Genomic DNA, 22260 nt, shown 5'->3' on the forward strand with positions numbered 1-22260 from the left:
GGCAGCTCTTATGTTAGTATAGACGTACACGTACCTTCTAAAATTAAACAAGGTGGAACTATTCTGGATGGAAAAAGTACAGACAAGCACACAACCACACAGATCAGACATCATGCCATGCATTCACTGATGTGAAGGCATATAGAGAACAGTAGACCCAACAGAAGTGAAATGTTTTACAGTAGACCATTTAAACGTGGGCGAAAGTAATTTTGAGGGTGTTGTTGAGAGTTGTGTAGCGAAAAGGGGAACAATAATGGTGCTTTGTTTATTTTCTGTGAAGAGAGCGAGCTCTCAAATTCACGGTGGCAAAAATGTCATTATTTGGTGTGGGATTGTTTCTCTTGTTTTTGTTGTTGCTCTTCTTCTTCTTTTTTCTTCTGCTATGAATACACTTCTGATGGCTTGCCTTGCATAGGCTCCTACTCTGTAATTTTCCAATGTTAAGTTGCAATTTCGTACACCATATTCGAGACCCATTGCATTGCATTGCATAGGTGAAAAAACCTCAAGTTGATCTTTTGTTCAGAATTTTTCCTGCGTCAAAGTCAGTGGAAACATCATTCTAACCTGCAGTTTTCAGTTGCCCGATGCCGGGGATATGAATAAACTTTCAACCTCGCTGCACACACAGTGCTAAAGTTTATGAGACGTATCACTTCCTTATGTCTGTATCTTTATGTTTATCCAGTAGGTATTGCCGGTAAGAGATAAAAATGTATGCCAAAAGCTTTCCAAGAGTGAAATTGCAGAGCTACCAAGTTAGGGGCAATCTCACGATCTCACGCATGGCGCCCATTTTTCTCACGCATCGGGCCAAGTCTGCAACTTGGGCCTATAATAATGAGTATAGCTTAAAAGATTAAAGTGATAGTTGCAAATGAAGGTATATTTCCCTTTTGTCTTTCAAAATAAGTAAAAAATAGTCACTTAAGGGGGAGTATGCATCTAGCTGATGAAATGGAAAAAGCTCCCTGCCGTGGGACTCGGACCACGGGGGGGGGGGGGGGGGAACCCCTCCCCCACCCTTGCTCGCGCGCATATTCGCTTGCCGAGATGCCGAGTCATGAATATCTCACTCATATTTTTTTTTTTTTGAACTTGGCATCCGTGAAATTGTGCTCATCATCTGGACGTGAGATTATGAACCATAGCTTTTTTCACTTGCAAGGACCAGTGATTATTTTATTTTGTTAATCTGGGCTTTGAAGGATTGTTTAGGCTAAGAACAGCATTCTTCTTGTAAAATTCCATGTGACTGACTTACTGAGATGATACAGCCCTATGGGAAAATTATCAGAGAAATGTGAAAGCTTTGTTTACAGATTATGATGCTTACAAATCAATTGCAACAATTGTTTATACATGTAAGATTCACATAATTAACTTTCAGCTCTGATTTGTATTTATATCCAGGATTGTAAGATGAAGCACAGGTAAAAGTATAGGCCCTATCAACCATGTATAAAGTGAAGTCTTTATCATTTTTAAAATACTGACACAAATAATCAAAAAAAAGTCTATGGTGGTAATGGCGGTGAAAGAAGACACAAGATGGCGGATGGAGCTTATTCAAGAGTTATAGTCGCAGGGTTTACATTGCATCCTTCATAAGTGAATGACATTCATTGTATTTTGAGATAAAATTGTGCCGTGTGAAATGCTCTCAAAAGTACTTGAAAAGTCCCCCACAAAGTTGATTTAGTATTTGAGAAAAGCAAGCTTTTGAAGCAGCGAGGCCAGTAGAGCATTTTATGATTCCATCTCCATATTCTGGGTGTTAGCCTTCAGAAATGGCCAATGAATGATGGCTTACTTTATTGTCCTAAGACATCCTTGTGCTTATGTCGTTTCAGTAACCACCTGTACAGAATTCTGCCCAAGCAATATTATACGTGTGTGTGTGTGTGTGTGTGTCTGCTTCAGTAAGAAAAAAGATTATTGGAAAAAATAGTGAGTTGTGCGTGCATGCATGCTTGCGTGTGTAATATAAATCCAGGGCCATTCTTTCACCCAGAACCGCTATCCCGATATGCAACTTAATTCAGCAGCCACAAAGTGTGGCTATGGGAGGCCCCATATCCCGTAGTGATAGCTTAACATACGAAAAAGAGGTTTAAACCTATTTACACCAATTGTTCGAGAGCTGTCAAAAAACAAATAGCAGTGGTTGAAGGGATTATTTCCGTTGAATCAAGTTTACCAACTTAAGGATTTTGTAATATGCATTTAAGGTTACTCACAAGAAAAAAAAAAATTGGTTGACCAGTTATCCCAGTCTGTCAAATCAAATCACGTGTCAAATTATATAGGGGCACTTATGACCGGTCCCCCTCCCCCCTTCCCTGAGATTGGCTGTGGTATGACGTGTAATTAGTTAAAGGGAAGGTAAACCCAAAGAGCAATGTGGATTGAGTGAAAGCAGCAACATTAGTAGAACGCATCAGTGAAAGTTTGAGGAAAATTGGACAATCGATGCAAAAGTTATGAATTTTTAAAGTTTTGGTGTTGGAACCGCTGGATTAGGAGACTACTAGAGGATATGACGTATGAGTGGACAACAATACAAAGAAAATATAAAGGAAATTCAACAAAAATTCACTTTTCTAGAATTATGAAAGAGCAATGGACCAACCGCTTTCAGAAAGCAGGGGGAATAATTGCTACCCTTAACATAATGTCAATATCAAGTTGATGGAATTTGTAATTTTCATGAAAAATGGATTTTTGTAGAATTTTCTTTATATTTTCTTGGTATCGTTGTCCACTCAGACGTCATAACCTCTAGTAGTCTCCTCGTCCAGCGGTTCCAACACCAAAACTTTAAAAATTCATAACTTTTGCATCGATTGTCCGATTTTCTTCAAACTTTCACTGATGTGTTCTACTAATGTTGCTGCTTTCACTCAATCTACATTGCTCTTGGGGTTTATCTTCCCTTTAAGGGTGGATCCGAAACAGTGGCCCACAAGCATTCTCAGTATTAGGATCGATTGCAAGCAGCTAACCTCTCTACACGGGGAGGTTGCTGGGGTCTAGAGAACTGGAGTCCCGTGTAACCCTGTTTCGGCAGGTGTGTTATCCACAGACACAGACACAGTACAAAAAAGAGAGAAACATTTTTGGATCACCTGCCCGGCCTTTTCACTGAAGAGAAATCAGGCTTGACAGAGATTTGTGGTCCATGACTGAATTAATGGTATCCCCCCCCCCCATGTGTGTCAGCCTATGTACATCAGAGCGTGATTGTTATAGCTTCATGGTTCAAATGAAAAGAGTATAGGTAATCACGTGGAAGGACAAGTACGAGATTAGGGCACGTGTAGAGCGATTGGTATTGGAAGCAGGGAGGTGCAATAGCACCTCCCTGTTGGAAGGGAAGTGAGGTATTGCCCCCGTGGTACTGCAGGTACATAAAAGATTGCGTGCGAAAAGGGGGTGGGAAAGAAAAGGGCAAAAGGGAAAGAATGAAGGGGGGGGGGGGCAGAGGTGAGGTGCAGTGACACTGATGGAGGGGGATCTTTTGGTGGAGAAGGTATTTCTAGCAACAACAAAAAATGAATAGCGTTAATTGGTACACGTGAGGATCACAGTGATGTGACTTTGTTTGTTTGTTTGTTTTTCACACAGTAATTAAACACAAAGATTCTTCAACGGGTCTAGACAACCTTTGGTACACACGAACCCTACGAAGAATTTATGCCAAGGTGGACAAAATTTTAAAGGGCAAAATTCCACACTATGTTCAAGTGAACTTTATGATAGATAAAGAATTTTATCAAACAAACATTGGTTGAAGTTTAACCCACAACCAGATTTAGGATGAGAAACCGGAGAATGTAAGTGTACATCAGCATTCTTTTCACCGAACAGCAATATTTGCCTCAGCCAAGTATGAAAAAAAAAATACTCAAGTAATGATAAAGATCATCATCAAATCACAACGGTCATGTTTGTTTGCGCCTAAATAGATCATATAAGTATACAACATTTCTTTTTTTTCGATAATAAATGACATTACACCACACCATCATTACTTGTTAATCTAACACACCGTAATTTAAATGGTTCGTTGGCATTCATCATAATACATTTATGTACTGCGGAGAGATACAAATCTAGGGAAAAAAAATCCGTATTTTTTTTTGTCATAAAAAGGCTTAATTTTCATGAAACCCGTTCCTATAAGTCTTTCAGATGTAGAACTAACACTTTTTCTAGAGATCTTAGTATGAACTCTGATGAGATTTTGTTTTTCTATAGATTCACAGTGATTTTCTCTTGATTGTAGAGACTTTACCTGTGTGTGTACTGCCTTCATTATCAGTAAAATGAAAGATTTCACACAATGTTAGGACCCAGTTCATTCAGTCAGAATAGCTCACGGTCACGCGTACCATATAATTCTTTCTAGGAAGAATTCCCCATAATAACATACTACCTAACATAATAATGTTGGAATTTCGGAACTTGGGTACTTGTTCCATGTTCATCTAGTCACTGCCGGCAACCCGATAAAGCCCGGGGGTAGTGTCGCTACAGGTGACAGGTTCGAGTTCCACTGGTTCCCTTTCCCGACATGTTTTTTTAATTTACAGATCAGCAGTTGTGATCTTAACAAATTAAATTTGTAGAGGAAGACATATTGAAGAAATCTACACCTGAAGATTTCAGCTTTTTTAACATCAAGCGACTGCTCTCAAAATACGTTAAGAGTATTTCAAAGCTGTACTTTCCTACCTTCGAATGATGTTCTAATTTTGCTTTTTGTCTCACTACTGTGTATCTCCATCAGCTTCTCTGACAGTTCTTGGTGCTAAGACGGTCTCGACAGCCATTAGTCTTGCGTTCGAGGGAAATTTTTCGCAATTCAAAAGTCCCGTCATCTACATCATGGTCGCTGTGGTTATAATTACGGGAGTGTTTCAAATCAAGTAAGTCCATTTCAATGCCCCATGCAGCCTAGTCTGCAGTTGTAAATGTTACCTCGAAGGCTTGCAGCGAAGAAATGTATCAGCAGTGGCAAGAATAACTTGACAGTATAGTGGAATGTTTAAGATCATTAAGGTTTGTAAAAAAAAAAATTCGTAATACTCTAATTATCTATCCATAATTTTAGGTATGAAATTTCAGTCGCAGTGTTGAGTTCAGTTGTGTTAGTAAACAAAGAACGCATTACAGTACATGTACATAAAATAGTCTCAATGAATCGTAAATTGTTTGTCCTAATACAATCACGTGACTGTTATGAAACGCATGTAATTCGAGAATTTTACTGACTAGAATGATACAATAATATTTCATCATTCTAGTGAGTGAAATTGTGTAATTCTGGAACATATTAATCTATGTTGACCAGAAAACTCTAACAAATAGTGCAATATCTATCGTTGTCATATAACACATATCAGAATCTTGGGGTTATAATCTTCCTGTCAAATCAATATTAAATGAATAAAGTTAATGATAATCTTAATTATTGTTATGAATATGTATTTATGTAAATTAGGGTAACGTGGTCAGCCCACGTGGGGCAGAGAGAGTTTCGAGACTTTGCGAACTGACTATGGGACTCGAGGGGAGGAATATAGTTCAGTTGCTGTTATTCCAAGAAAGCCTGGTATGGTGCAGTGGTAGTGATCTGTTTAGTGTCACTGAGGATATGTGTGACGTGATGTTGAGTTGCCACTATCTTTTCCTCTCCTCCATATTGGGGGCTTGTCCGGGAACATCTCTTGTGGAATGTACACCTATGATATCGGCCATCGCCATCAATTTAATAGAAACTTTGCAGAGATTTATGTCCTCTTCTCTCCACGCAGATTTGTGACAAGGGCGATGCAAGAGTTTGATGCCTCAGTCGTTGTACCAGTCTTCTTTGTATTCTTTACTCTAAGTGCAATATTAGTAGGTGAGTATCACGGATAATTCTCTGGGATGAGACATATTCTGTCGATACGGATGAGCATGGCTGTTCCTCCTAGAATTGCGCAGATGATATTCGGAGTATATTGCCCGAAGAGTTCTCCATCGTTGCATTTTCAACATCAATTCCTGAAAAGGCTCTACAAGTGATTTTCTCACAAGAACAATTTTTTTTTTCACATTGTCCCTCAAATGTAAACACTTTGACAAATTAATGATATATCGTTCAATCAAAAAGGACAGCAGTAACGCTTATATATCTGTTTACAAGCTTCGTTAATTCTTTGCTTCCAAGATATGAAAACTCCCCATAGATTGAATACTATTTGGAGATTTTGTCCTTGTATGCCAAGGGTGAAAATCACCAGTATGATCAAGTGGTTATAAATGTTGTTTAACCCATATAACTCCTGCAAGGAATCATGTCGTATTAGGCATACATTGCATGGAAAAAGTATCGTATTTGAAAAGAAATGCGCCAATTAAATCGACTATTCAAAACTTGACTCTGTCTTGGTCATATTTTTGTAGCATCATAATTATGATTTCATATTGACCAGCATAATGGATAAGGGAGAAACAGGCTAGGATACTATTTTTTTTTTTCAATTTGGCTCTTCATTATCGCAGAAATATGGAAATCATTCCATTTATGTCTACTCATGTTACACCTCCAGCAGTGTGCACGAAATATTAATTTATTCATTATGCAATTGTAACGCTTGGATTGTGGTGAGTTTTTAGTTTTGTTTTTGGCTATCCAGGTGTACACATATGGTAACTGAAACTATACTTCTCGTACTTACCTCTATACAGGTGTATTTTTCTATGGAGAATTTTATGGTTTGACCATCATCAGGATATGCATGTTTCTATTTGGGTAAGTTGACTTTTAAGCAAGTTTTCCCCCACCCGTAACCCAGTTCTGGTCACTTTGGTGGAAAGGACTTTTTAGTTGCATAACTTTCAATAAGAAAGTTGTCTAACGTTGCATGATGTGTCAGTCTCTGCATGCTTGACATAAATTACACTTTTCATAGAACTTGATGTAAAAGAGTAACGTGTGTCGAGTTAAAGATGATACGCTGTTAGTCTGCGACAAAGTGAAGGCAGTTTTGTTTAATCTTTGATAAATCAATCATCGGTAAAACAACATGGCACTGATTCATTAATCTTTAGGATTGACATGTAATTCTGGTGAAGTCTGTTGACGTTGAAATCTGCCAAACATGTTTACTGTGAAGGAAGTTTTTTTTTTTTTTTTTAAATATAAAGCTCCAGAGTCTTATGCCTTCTTTTATTTGCCATGGCCCCTGGTGGGTCAAAGTGCATTGAATTCACCACTGATGTACCACTCATTGTGACTTCCCACCCACGCATTTTATAGCAGAAGGTCTTTGATGAAACACAAAATTTAATCTCTGCAGTTCACATGTTTTAATCACGCCTCTTTTTATGTGCCCCCTGCCTTTTTAGCACCAAGTTGTCCCTTTGTGCATTCTCTCTCTCTCTCTCTCTCTCTGTGAGTGTGTGTGCGTGTGTCTGTAGCAGATTGTTTGGTGTCATGCATCAGCATTAACCCCTCACGTTCTGGCAAATTTTGTTGCAAAAATTGCGATCTTAATATCATTAGATTGGCTCGTCAGAATTTCAACACATAATAAGATTTGATGGTGAGAGGGCATTCTTAAAGACTGCACAAAATCAAACGGATTTATCAAAAAAAAAAACTTTGCCAACTTCAAAGAGAGAAAATTGGCCCGTGTTCTTAGAATGCCTTGTCGATTTAAAATGTAATTGTAAACGCAGCAATTAAGGGAGATGTTAAAAGTTCTTATAAAACTAGAATCGAATTTATCACAATTGAACAGCTGGAATTGCATGGAGTATTTAACATTACCGCATGTAACACCTACCAAAAATGATAAATAAGAACTGTTATGAATATACTGGACCAGACAAAAGAAATTTGGTTCTTGAAAACTTGAATAAGTCTGTCTTTCTGTCTGTCGTTCTCTCTCTCTCTCCCTCTCTCTCTCTGGACGATCTGGACGATCTTGTTCATGTACTGCACCAAATACGTTAATCAGTGGTTTCCCGCAAGAAAATATCCATAGAAGACATGACTAAATAACATCTTTTTTTATATGACATGCCTAAATTATTTTATGTTTTCTGCAACACGTAGGCTTGGAATGTCCTGGGTCCCATTTCATGAAACTTGTTATTAGTTATTATTATTATTATTATTGTTATCATCATCATTATTATTATTTCTATGGCAAATTTGCTCTCAGCCAATCAGCTGCAAGGATTTCAGTAGCTTATAACAACTATATATCGTAAGTTGTTACAGACAACAAGTTTTATGAAACGGGGCCCTGGTTTATCTATTTATTTTTTCAAACTGTGAAATTGAATTGCGTGATATGACTGGTCAGATAATATATATATTTTTTACATCATTTCATTCTTACTGCACGCCATTTTTCATTATTTTATACGTTTTTTCCCATAACATCCAACGTCTATACCACTACAAAACTGGATTGCTATAAGTGAAATTGGACACAAGAAAATCAAAATATCAAAGTTGAGTGAATTTATAAGTATTTCTACTTAACGTCAGTTCTCCAACTGTCAAAGAAGGGAAAAAAGTATTTCTTAAAGTAATACAGATGAAAACAATATTGCGACTGCTACAGGTGCGCCTGTTCATTCATCGGAGTATTCATGATTACCCACGGGAGAGGTCAGCCGGAGGATGAGACGGGAGGCACCACTGAGATGGAAGGGGAAGAAGGGGAAGAGCATTCCTCCAACAAGTGGGAACACAGAAACGGTGTTAAATGTGAGTTGCTACCTTCTACCTCTGAAACTTTCCTCTGACCTCTGACCTCTGACCTCACCCTTTTAGCTCTCATTGTTGTAATTTTTGTCTTTGACTGTGTGCTGTATGAAGGCTTGAATTGTCTAACATGGATGGCGATGCCTATGCCAGCTTTGATTGTACAGAGCTGTGATAATTTTTCACTTATTTTGTTAGAATGCCAATTAACTCAGCACATATACACTTTTGAAAAGCATTGGCGAGAGGAATTGACGAGAAAAAGGACAGCAGTGTGATTTCGTGACTTGGAGTGATTCACTCCCCAATCATGTAGAATTTGTTGCCAGATAATGTGCCATCATTTTTGATAAGTAATGTTACTTCCTCAGTCAATATCATTACTGTTCTTTGAAAGATCTAAAAGTCGTTCATATCAGTGATGAATACTTAATTTATTGATTGGCGTAAGTGATGGATGGTGACGTAAAGTTTATCATCATAGATGGAAAATTTACTACTATTGATAGGATTACTGAAGGCAAGGATGTCAAAAACTTTGCACTCACTCTTTCAAGCAATAATTAATCTCATAGCACATTATTGAAGCAATGGATGGGATAAAACGTTCTGTCGCACAAGTTTGAGTTCAGAATCAGACCAAGGAGGGTTTAAGGAAATGGTATAGTTTCGGTTAATAGGGACTACATGTTTCATTTTTTTTTTGATGATGACTTTTTACATAATAAGAAACCTCTTAAGAAATATGAAAGAGCATAAGATGTGACCCTGCACCACAAAACCAACAGAAAGTCGCCAGACATGAATGTTAAGTTAGGGCAGATTTTGAAAGAGGACAGACTCTAAGCTTTAAAACGATGTATAACTCAATTCAAATGGACTCTCCTTCTAACCTTTCTAAATCTTTGAAAGAAAGCACATACTCTGGAAAAGTGTGAACTGAGAACGGAGGCTCTAAAGTCTAAAGTACGGGGTCTATTCAAGCGCTTAATCTTTACCAAGCCGTGCTAGCTGTGCTATGAATGAGACAAAAACAGAATGTAAGCCACCGGAGCAACAACAATGAAGGACTTATCAAAATTGATTAAGCTGAAAGTAAGCGTGCTCTATAAACACATTCTGTCCATGAATTATGCCAACTTTAAAAGCAGTAGCAGTATCCTTTCAAAATTATGAGAGCTGAAAGTGAAGAGTGTGCAAAGGATTTTTTTTCCATGAAAAGGGCCTCTAGCACATACCTGATCACCCTATACTGCATAAATTAGGGTTGTAGAAAAACCGTGGAATACCCACTTTCCCATTCATTTTATGTACCCAAACTTACGATTAATGTAGAAGAAGAATAGGTATAGAGAAAACTCGAAATTTACTCGGTTGACCCATTTCACCCTTTTTGAGTGCTCTGGTGGCTGGTGAAATCAAGGGGTGCGACTTTTTGTGGGATTTGTGATGCACGGCCACATATAGTTCTAAGAGGAATTCAATATCCATTTGCTGAAAAGTGGTTTTGAAATGGGTGAGATATCCAAACAAAGAAATCTTAATAAAAGGTGGAACCCACCTTTTACTAAGATTGCTTTATCTTACTTTGTTTTGGGATATCTAAGCCATTTCAAAACTGATTTTAATCAAAATGAATTTCAATTCCTCTTAGAATTGTATGCTCTTTAACATTTCGTAAAGTGGTTTCTTCATATCTTACAAAGGGAACAAAAAGTTAAAGGCTGAATCCTCACCTCAACTAATACAATATCATCCCTTTAAATTTTGTGTCCCTCCTCACAGCACCACTGGTTCCTCCACCAACATCACTCCATCGGGTTCAACCCGGGGAGGAGGAATACCCGCCACCTGTCGACAACTTGTCGGAATCCAGTGAGGCCTCCCCAATCGAGATGCAGGACATGTCCAGCACCATGAGGGACCAAATCAAATACCCAGTAAGTTGAGTCCTCTCCCACTTTAATCCCCTTAACCCCCCCCCCCCACACACACACTCATTTGCACCACCAGATGCCGAACCATCTGGAATCTCTGAATACATAATTACATTGAATATGAGGAGTGTCATCGCAAAACAAGCAAACTCCATTCTTATTAAGTTGAAATACTTGTGATTAAAGCTGCTAAAAGACAGAGGAAATAATAATAAGAAAATGCGTAATAATTTTATTCATAACTTCTATATATTCATTGCTATATCACAAGTGAGGTATTACTGGAAAGGTTTCATTTTGGTCTAACTAATGATAGACTTACTTTGAACTGTTTAAAAATGGCACTTCGCTCATTCTGCAATAAAACTATGCAACATCATAATATCATACATTATATTTACACATTTTCAGATTATTTATTGATAAAGTCAGTGTGACAGTTCCAAAGTTTGACGTGTCAGAAATTCTATAAAGTTTGAGTGTTCACTTGGGAATGAGCACAATAAAGACATGAGTTGCAATGCATTCAAATATTCTCTGTCATGTGGAAGGGGTTTACTCATAAGAGAAAAGGCGAAAAGTAAGAGTGTGTTGAACTCATGAAAACTATGTGATCCGCCGACTTTTGATTATGACCTTTCATTAGACCATCTAACGTCAAGCAGCCATGGATGCTGTCAGTGAAATACCCGGTGTGGTAGGAAGTAATGTCCTTCCGGAAATCGGCCCCTACTCCGGGCTCACCAGTGACGGGGAACCGCGTGCGCATTTCCAAATTCTCCGGTAAAGGGGTACTTTTCGCACGACAGAGTCCGGTCCTGGAATTGTAAAAAGGGGTATAGTTGAATTTTCACCCGGAATTTTCCTTTAGGGGTGTTTTTTATCGGCTTCGATTGACGTTAAGGTATCAAAAGTCGGTATACAACGTTAGAGCGCGAAAAGCAAATACTAATTATCAGTAAATTCGTTTTATATTTTTGGAATGTCTTACGAGGATGGTTTATCCTCATGCTATTTCTGATCATTTGCAACGAAATTTGCAATCTCCCCGGCGGCGCCAAATCGAAGCGCCCAGTCGTCTTAACTTGATGATAATTTGTCCGACTGACTGTGAGGTACTTATCGTCAGCACTGGTATCTGATACACTGAGCAGTATTTCGGAATTAGGGGGTCTCCAAGGCGGGAAAAGCCTGCGAAAAGCCCGCGAAAGGGTTCAAAATTTTGGCTGTGGGGGAGGTGCTTTCAAAGTGAGGGAACGGGCATACGCATACCCTTATAACCCTGAGTGGGGAGATATCAATATTATCAATGCTGGTGTTAAAGTTGCACATTCATATTTTTGTGTCTTTCTCTACGTTTGTTTTTAAGGCAATGGACCAGTCAATATTCAAACCTCAAATTGGCACTGAGCGAGAAACACTTCTGAGCAGGCGGCAACCAAATGGAAAACATTACGGTGGGCACAGCAGTGCATCGCATGCAGACGGTGTGGACGAGTAGAACCTTTTCACATGCATAAATTTGGACCAAGTTTTATTATCACCTGTTAATGTGCAAAGAAGGCCTTCAATTTGATTATACCCCCGCCAAACGAAGTTTGAAGGGGGTATATAGGAATCAGCGGACGGTCGGGCGGTCGGGCGGTCGGTCGGGCGGTCGGGCGGTCGGTCGGGCGGTCGGGCGGTCGGGCGGTCGGTCCGTTGCAAATCTTGCGTCGCGAACTACTTCCTCAGTTTTCAACCGATTCCCATAAAACTTGGCACAGATGTGTGCCTTGGGTTGTAGATGTGCAAGACGTATTTTTTGACAGTACCCAAAAGTACGTTGCCATGGTAACGGCATATTATGGGCAAAAATGGGTACAAATCTTGCGTCGCGAACTCCTCCCACAGTTTTTGATCAATTTTTATGAAATTAGGTACAGATGTTCATCTGAATATGTTAATGTGCAAGACACATATTTCCGCAGTGGCAAAAAGTGCGTTGCCATGGTAACGGCATGTTATTGGTAAAATATAGTGCAAAATGCTTCATGGCAAAACTGCTTCATCAGTGTTCTTCCAATTCTCATGGAATCCATATTGAATGTTTGTCTTAGGATATAGGTCAGCATGACACATTTCTTGACAGTGACAAAAAGTATGTTGCCATGGTAACAGCTCACATATTATGAGCCAAAATGATGGAAAATTTTGTGTTGCAAACTACTTCCTCAGTTTTTGCCCAATTTCCATGAAACTTGGTACAGATGTGTGCCTTTGGTTGTAGATGTGCAAGACGCATTTTTCGACAGTGCCCGAAAGTACGTTGCCATGGTAACGGCATATTAATGGCAGAAGATCAAGGAAAGATCTTGCGGATTTAACTACTTCCTCAGTTTTTTGACCAAAGCTTATGAAATGTGGCACACACCTTGATCTTGGTGGGAAGATTTGGAAGACATATATTTCGGACGTGTCGGAAGCTGCGTTGCCATGGTAACGGCATATAAATGGCAGAAGATCAAGGAAAGATCTTGCGGATTGAACTACTTCCTCTGTATTCGACTGAAGCTCATGAAATGTGGCACACACATTGGTATTGGTGGGAAGATGTGCAAGACATATTTTTTGGACATGTCGGAAGCTGCGTTGCCATGGTAATGGCATATTAATGGTGGAAGATCAAGGAAAGATCTTGTGGATTGAACTACTTCCTCAGTTTTTGACAAAAGCTTATGAAATGTGGCACACACAATAGTCTTGGTGGGAAGATGTGCAAGACATATTTTTCGGACGTGTCGGAAGCTGCGTTGCCATGGTAACGGCATTTAAATGGCAGAAGATCAAGGAAAGATCATTCCTTGGGTAAGACTGTCGTCACGGGGCGGGGGTATTAATCACCTTAAGTGATATTTCTAGTTTTCTGTGCCATTGGACATATTTTAGAGTACCTATGTTGGACCAAACGTTGATATGTAACTCTGTATGAGCCCTTGTGCTTGGCAGTACATGTATTTGCAATGCTATTTGGTTTGCATTTTGCCAATTCATTAACAAGACTTGCCTGCCATACATTAAGTTATACACAGGGGCATTCAGGTTAGACAAGTACTGTGCCGTTAGTCCCATGCAAAGGCCAGTGTCAGGGCATTTTAACTTTAGAATTAAATGCTCTTTGTCATAACAATCTAATATATCTGTGCCAGTTACTCCAGTATATAGTGTAGAGATGTTACACTGATGAATATTGCTGATTGCAGTAACAGGCAACAAACGATAACAGAAAGATGTGTAGGAAATAATCTAGCCGTCTGTTATTCTAAACTGCTCGGTCACAGGGCCTGACCACTAAATATCACATCTTCAGCATGCCCAGCATCGCCAGGCACCCATTTTATGTACCTGGCTAAAGAGGGGCATTATGGGTAATATATCTGTTCCAGGAATGGAGGGTCCCTGTGAGATTTGAACCCTAGGATCTTTCAAGGGCGGATCCAGGAATTCCGTAAAGAGGGGGCGCCTTTGCAAAATTAAAGGGGCCGTTTTCTTTCGTATTTATTTTTTTTAGCAAAAAAAAAAAGATAAATAAGGGGGGGGGGGGCGTCCAGTGCGCCCGCCCCCCCCCCCCCCTGGATCCGCGACTGAAGAAGTTCAATATTCACAGCCAACCACAACATCAGAGTGTTCCGGATACTTACGTACACTTATATGCATTACATTTTACAACTCTATTATAATCTTATAAGCGTTCTTTTCTGCTCCTATTAAGGATGTATGAAATTGTACTACTACTATCAACATGATCTTCATTTAAGGCAGGTTTAAGTGTTTAGACTCTCCCTGTCAGTTTCAAAAATATCAGGATATCATCTCACAGACTTTCGATCGATATTTGAAGTGTTTGTTTGTTGTTATTGTTTGTTGTTGTTGTTTTTTTTTTTTTTGGGGGGGGGGGGAGGGAGCATGAATTAAATATAACCACATCTTGGTCAATCATGTTTGAAATCACTTATTGAGTGTTTAAAATGAGGTTTACATTGTTTGTGGCCCTAAACATGTAAGTATGCAACACAACATTTTCACGAAGTTTATTAGGTTGTAATTCTTCTGGCAGGATAAGAATTAAATGAGTGGAATAAAATGATAGCATGGAATCACTTTGCAAACAATGTGCCTTTTTCCAGTGTTTTCGGGGGAAGTTTACCTCTTCTAGAAGATGTCAAAAGGGAAGTATTTACTAGTCATTCTACATTTCAGACATTTGTTTTGTATGCATCCAGTGTTGACATGAAAGAGGAATTTACACCAGAAATAAATATTTAGATTCAGTGAATGTAGAAAATGGGAACAAAACAGCTCAACAATTATAAAAAAAAAATCATAATCTAAATTTTACAAGTTAAAATCATCTTATTTAAGACACTATTCCATTGACTTGCCACTTTACATAATGCTATGAGCAATGTAATTTCCCTTGCCTTCGAAATGAGGTCTAACCCAACATGCCCTTTGTTTATATTCGACAAACTATGAAATGAAATAAAACGTGTGTCATGATTTCCTTTTATTGTTCCTATATTGCACCGTCACGATAACGTCACCGTGGCAAATTGTTGTAGCCATCTTATTACAGCACATTCACTTTTTCGATAAAGATTTTGACGACTCACTACTTTTAGATTGGTTTGCCATGCAGATGCACCTACGTCCATTGATCCACCACATAGGTGGCATAAAATGATTGTCCTTTGGCATCACTTTATAAAACATGGCACCTGGACTGGTATCCTAACCCAAACTTTACATCTGTACCGGTACTAGCATAGTATAGGAAAGGGAATGCAAAGGTTCCCAGTTTGATTTGAAGCCAATACATCAATACTGCACCACATGGTGTTGAAATGAACGTTGAGGTGATGCTGTTGCATTGGTGTCTGTGTATAATGATGTGATTATGTTTTCAGTTTTATTGCTTACATTCTTAGTAATCTTTTTTTTTTTCAGGAAGCATTGGTTATGTCACAGCTTGTGTAAGTAAATTACCATTGAAAGAAGCGTGTACTTCAACGTGAATTTTCTCCTGTTGCTGCATAGGCTACATTACAAGCCGATTGATAGTTTTTAGTGGCTTGTAGATAAGAACATAATGATATTAGTTTCCCATCGTATAAATCTGGTAACATTGAGCCGTCCATTCAGTACAAAGGTTTAAGGCAACGAAATGTGAATGCAGCATGGAAAAGTGTTAGCGGACAAACTTTAACAAATGATTGGCTGAATAATGCAAATAAATGCTGGCAATCAGTAAATATGCACTCCAAATGCAGTCAGCCAATGGGATAGCCGAGATTCTGGGATACATTTGTTACATGTAATACTGTACGTTAACTTACCTCGTTGCCCTATTTGATTTTTCAGAAGTGTTATTTCAGTGTGCCTATATTATCATTTGTCATTCTGTTTGCGTAAAATTGCGTACATAGGTATGAAGAGGACCGCTTTTTCATGTGTGTATTCAAATATGGGATATCTGACATTACATGGTATATAATACATTGTAAGATTAATTTATTATATGCTTAAATGGTGCTTTGATGGTTCTCTGAAGAATATTTTATATCTTGGGTGATTGATGCATGATACCAGTAATTTCCAGTATAGGCCTATGTTGCAATCTAATAGAACTTCTTCAAACAAAGTAATTCTGCATGGTACAGGATAGCTAAATTAGATAATTGGGTACTATTGTCTTTCTTCTTGTAACTAGTTGTATTCTCTGTCTCATATTTCATGTGAAAAATATATACACATACGAAAGTGATCCATCGCACTCATGTTTCCATTTCATTGTGTCGTTTCAATTTCAATTAAATCTGTCGCCCATACTAATGCATTCATAATAATGCGTAATACCCGCAACATAGAAAAATACACGATGAATTTTATCTTCAGAGAAGTAACCAGATATTAAAACTATTTCATGCACTCTTGAAATAAATGGATACAAGTAATAGATAAAATAATAATGATAAGAAACTCAGACAATAAATTTTAAGCACTGGAAAAAGTAACCACACACGTTAGTGGAGGAGAAACCGATCATTTAAATTATAGGAAATCATTACAAGGTGCCACCAACAAAGTTGTCAATTCATAATGATATCAAATGTTATTCTTTTTACGATTTTATGATTGAAAAACTGTCCATTAATGGTAAGACGGGAATTGAGGATGACTATGTAAAGTGATTATGCATGTATAAGTGCAGAGGAAAATGGATAAAAGAACACCAATCATTGGAAAAGCTTTCCTTCATTAGAGACACCTTTTCTTTGGGTTATATTTGAGTATGATATGCCAATTGCAAAATTGAGTTGACATTTATTTATGGACACACATCACTAGACAGAATCGATTTAAAAGATGGCCTTTTTGTCATGCAAATTATTACATCTTATACTGCGTGGAATATTTTGTTGTGTTTATATTTATAAATGAATTAATTTCTTTATTCATTTAATTTTTGAAATTACAAATCGCAAAAATGTTAATCACTTATCTAATATAATCATAAAACAATATCGGAAAACATACAAACACGTTTAGTGTTCATGCTAATGGTAGAGGGAAAATCAATACAGTAATAGCACAAATGCCAACCAACGTTACTACCTATAAAAAATTATGGGAACATAACCACCTAGCTAGAATATATATAAACATCTTAATCCTCAGACTAGATTTTTTAATTGCCAAAAGCAGCAAAGATTAAAAAGTAGTAGCTCTCCATTATTTAACATAAAAAAATAGCAGGAATATTTTCAAACTCTCAGTAATATGATATTTTCATTGACCACATTGTTATCAATGACAAAGATTCTACAATCTCAATCAGAATTGAGCCGATCTGGACTAAAGGGCATGTCCACGTTTTCGCGAAGCACGAGTCATCTATGTCTTTAATCTTCCTTATAAAAATCACTGACGATCGATGAATGTTCATCTAACTACTGAAAAAGCCAAGAATTCAAATGAAGGTTCCCCTTCCTTCTTCAAAGGAAGCGCACAAACATCGATAGTACAGAAGATGCTACAAGTGAACTAACTTTCATACTTCTACGGAGAAGAAAAAGAGCATCAATCGTTCCTCAGATATTCCTGAAAGGTATATTGATTGCGGAAAGGATCGATCGCGGAAAAGTAACCACCAGACTTGGAAGAGAAGAAAATCCATTCACACTTTTCAGATGAACCCCATTAGCATGTCACTGCTATTCGTATTTACTTCATGTCAAAAGAGACGTTTTATGCAGGATAGTAGGCAGCAAAAATCTTGAGAATCTTAGGGAAAAACAGTATGACTAAAGAACAAATTTGATACAGTGTCGTCGGATGAATAGCAAAATACATTTCAAATTGCTCGTACATCAACCGTACGCTTCAGTTTGATAATACAATGGACTAATGCTGTCTAAATGCACTTTCTTCAGAAAGGAATATTCCAACTTTTTATATCGTTTTAGACGTTCAATAACCCTCTAATGAGGCGGTTGAAAAAAAAAGTTATCAACTTTAAGAGAGTGCTACCAGAGACAAAGTATCAACAGATTGATTGACGGGTGGATTGACAGAACTAGGTAATACGAGGACGTTTCTAACCATATTTAAAGTAGAAATAATGAATATACATTATCGAACGGCAAGCGCGGTAGTGTGAACGCTGCGCTTTTACAAGATAGTAGGAATACATCATACCTCTATGAGCTTCTTGTTTTCGTTCACAGGGAGTGAGAAATACTCAGATTAAAAAAAAAAAAAACTTTTTTGTTGATATTGCTGTACATGTACACGTCATTACAACTCTTCAAGGATGAGGGTAACGTGTGCATAATGAGGATACCCGCAGAATGATACTGGTCATGAGGATGGCATGCATACAATTAGTCAGCACAATCGACCTTCGTAAGTCAATCTATTCTCTGACAGTAAAAGAAGTCATTTGTTATCCATATATCAACGCCGAAAATCACCTTTAAAACAAAACATGATTACTTCTTGCATGTATTAACACTCTATTGCACGTACATACACGAGCGCACTAATCCGCCTTTGTTTCTACAAATAAATGGCGCTATATGAATATTGTACAAATATAAATACATCATCATCATCATCATACAAATGATCATGATTGCATTAAAGATGAAACATTATCATAAAAACGTTACATACGGAATCATGAGATGTCTACCACATCTTTTTTTTTTTTAACCCGTTCCGTATGGGAACCTGGTGGCCTGCGTAGTAAGTCTATGGGCATTTCAGAATTCAGTATGGAGTGGGTTAATTGAAGCGGACTTGATCATGGCGATAGCCACGTCATTTACACTAAAGTCACCATCAGGATAGATAATCTCTTCATCCCAATTAAAGCATCTAGTACATTTATGAAAATAATTATGTATAGAATTCTTATCTATGAGAAGCAGATTAAGACAGCATCAAAGAATGAACAAAATATTGTCTCTGCTGTTGGTTGGAATCGAGAGGATTATTTTCCTTTCTTTGACAGGACTAAACTATCAATATTATTTTCAACTTGGGTATATACTACGAAGATAACGGAAAGAAGAATGCCCATTCAGATACACGCGCGCGCAAACACACACACACATTTTGCGTTGGGGGTGCCTCAGATTGAAATATGCGCATGCGCGTACTGACTATTAGGAAATGATGCTTTGGTTTATATGGATTCGAAAAGGATATGATAGATATTATGTCATACTTGACTTGTAATAACTTGCTTCGCTCCCCCTGTCATCGCTCTATCTTGACTGATGACCAGACAGATCACAGCTTGCCGTCAGTACATGTACAGACTGAGGGGGCACCAAAGGTATTTGGCATTGCAACAAGGAGTTATATTGGGGGAGAAAAGGAAATTCGTTTCGAGCAAATATCACCCCTCGCTGTCGTCAAACAGATACCTGCATAAACTTCAACCTGTGCCAAAAACATGACAGCGGTGAAACACATCAGTGTTGCTTTGTGTGGAAAGCAACAAACGCGGAAAACAAAAGGTGAGCGACTATTGGTATTTCAACCTGCCGATTTTGAGCAGAAAAGCTTTAATCAATATCCCTTCCTCACATGAAATTGAAAATTCTCGATTTACTATAAGCGAAAATAAAATGTTTTAACTGTCTATACAGTAACCGTAGCTGTTTACGTAGGATCCCTTAAACGTGTATGGAAGCTTAGTCTTTGGTTATTTTGATACATTTACTGTTGTTATTTATCAGTTTAATAAGTCCTAATGCTGTAAAAAGCCAAAAGTAATATTACTCTCATCAACAAAACTAATGTATTGAATTGAACAGAATAAAGTCTTTATTGTCATCTCATGCCTCGCAGCCAAATGGTTGAATTGAGCATAAAATTAACGTCTTTATCTGTAATAGCACTGATTTATACAGAGTGATAAATTACAAAACTATAGAAAATTTTATTTTGAAATCAAGTTCAATTATTGATATTTATGCTCATTTACAGTATCATAACTTCTTATTAGTATAATCAATAGAGATACGCAGATGAGAAACAGGATAACGTACGATAAAATGTAGTTTGAAATCGCCCATCATCCTTTAAGATGTCATTTTCTCTCACTTTTGTATCACGGCTGTGTGTATTTTTTTTTTTTTTTACAGTCACTGATTGTAGGCTTGTAGAAATGTAAAATGAAAATATCAATGACACAAAGTGCTACGCGATGAGTTTAGAAGAATGCACTGATTTGCAAAGCCCTAGAATATATACGTGATGTATCGCTCGACTGGTGGGTGATCCACACAGTTAACTTAAAGTCAATAAGGCTTGACAAGAAACGCTATGTGATAATAATGTGCCCCATTTCTACAGATTCAGCCCATGTGAAAGCCACGATGCAGAGACTATTCGTTAATCTCGTACTTGTGACAACCGCTGTCGCAAGTTCATCCAGTCACTCCCTGATTACGCGAGATGACAGTCCTTTATCATCCGTCGTCAGTACCACTGACGAACCAACCAAGCCTACACTAATGCTCATTCGACGTAAAGTCACCTCACCGTATGAGAATGTATCAGGAACAGACATCTCAGCAACAGAATTGTACTCGACAAAAGAATCAAGCAGCGTCGACTGTATAAGTTGTCATCTCTCACGGTTCTTCGTCAGTGACAGCCCGAGCTCTCATGTTTCGGAATGGGGAAATGATCTGTTGAAAGATCCACCGATTCATGAGGAGGATGAGGAGTCAGAGTGGGCTTGGCAACCAATGGTGTGGTCCTGGTGGGTGATTCTGCAGATGGTCACAGCATTGCTAGGAATTGTCGGGAATCTGCTCGTGATCGTTGTCCTCTACAGACGTCGAGAGCATAGTCGCTCGATGGATAACCTCGTGGGCGCTCTCGCCGCTGCTGATCTCTTGACGTCTGTCTTCATGTGTCCACTGCCTCAGGCAACCCGTGTGCCATCTTCATGGGCAGGGGAACTGTACTGCAAGGTGATCTACACGTCAATGTTCATGTGGATCTCCGTTGATGCATCAATATTCACCCTCACAGAGATCCCCATTGAGCGGCTGATTGCTGTGGCTTATCCGCTTCACGCAAAACGAATCCTGACCAGGAGAAGAGTGAGTACCGTCATCTTTCTCAACTGGCTCGTGGCCTTCCTAGCCAATGTGTTTCTCCTTGTCATCTCCAGAGTTGACGCGACTACACAGCAGTGTTCCCTCGTCCATCAGTCTCGTGCCGCCCAGCTATCGTCGGGTTGGATTCTGTTCATGCTGCAGTTCTTTCTCCCTTCCCTGTTTACCCTCTCGATGCAGTTGCTGACGGCGAGGGCGCTCCATCGGCAGTCTCGTCAGTACCTAGGGGACAAGAACCAGGTAGACAAACTCAGCCCGTCGATGAGACATCTCGTTGCTAAGAAACGAGTCATGGAGATGCTGTTCATCGTGGTGATACTCTTTATCATCTGTTGGGGACCATCTCAGTGTGCCTACCTGGCCTTCAATCTGGGTCTGTTACCGACGTCCTACCTGTACGGTCCACTCAATCGCGCACTCGTCATTCTCTCATTCTGTAACTCGTGTGCCAATCCCTTCATTTACACTGCCCGCTACCCGGAGTTCCGGAAAGCCGTAGTGGATCTCTTCACGTCCGGTTCTACGTCACAGACATCTATATTTGGCCTGGAACGAGAGAGAAAGTAATAATAGTAAAAACAAACAAACAAACAAACAACAACAACAACAACAACAACAACGACAACAAAACCTTTGGTTGATTAACAACGATGTTCATTGCAATTTTTGAATTACCTCATCACACCGTTTTTCAGTTTACTTTCATAAAATTGAAACATTTGTCAAACATTTGTACAAGATTCATCAAACTCGGGCTTGAAATAGAAAATTGAAAACCGACCTGATGTAACAGAAATGTAGTATGTGTCGTCGCTGTGTAAGTCACAAACGCATAGTGGGAATAAAGTGCACAACGAAATTCCAAATTTAT

At 38.6% G+C, this 22260-nt stretch overlaps 2 protein-coding genes across 2 annotated transcripts in view; both read left to right on the forward strand.

The window, feature by feature from the left end:
• The window catches only part of LOC139727683 (NIPA-like protein 2), a 32845-nt gene extending 20509 nt beyond the window's left edge, over window positions 1-12336 (forward strand). The window contains 6 exon segments of the mRNA XM_071638662.1: window positions 4796-4934; window positions 5823-5911; window positions 6742-6805; window positions 8631-8776; window positions 10559-10713; window positions 12080-12336. Of these exon segments, the coding sequence (XP_071494763.1) occupies window positions 4796-4934; window positions 5823-5911; window positions 6742-6805; window positions 8631-8776; window positions 10559-10713; window positions 12080-12211 (725 nt within the window). The 3' untranslated portion in view covers window positions 12212-12336.
• An 8303-nt stretch (window positions 12337-20639) lies between these two features.
• LOC139727686 (galanin receptor 2a-like) lies at window positions 20640-21956 on the forward strand. Its single transcript, XM_071638668.1, has one exon. The coding sequence runs from the start codon at window positions 20640-20642 to the stop codon at window positions 21954-21956; it is 1317 nt and encodes a 438-aa protein (XP_071494769.1).
• The last annotated feature ends 304 nt before the right edge of the window (window positions 21957-22260 follow it).

This window comes from Diadema antillarum, unplaced genomic scaffold, assembly GCF_040938485.1.
Source record: "Diadema antillarum isolate AM-2024a unplaced genomic scaffold, OU_Dant_1.0 seq00000143_RagTag, whole genome shotgun sequence".
NCBI lineage: Eukaryota > Metazoa > Echinodermata > Echinoidea > Diadematoida > Diadematidae > Diadema > Diadema antillarum.

Bases quoted from the DNA above. Each gene is read 5' to 3' on its own strand.
- LOC139727686 (XM_071638668.1), top strand. From the start codon at position 20,640: ATGCAGAGACTATTCGTTAATCTCGTACTTGTGACAACCGCTGTCGCA.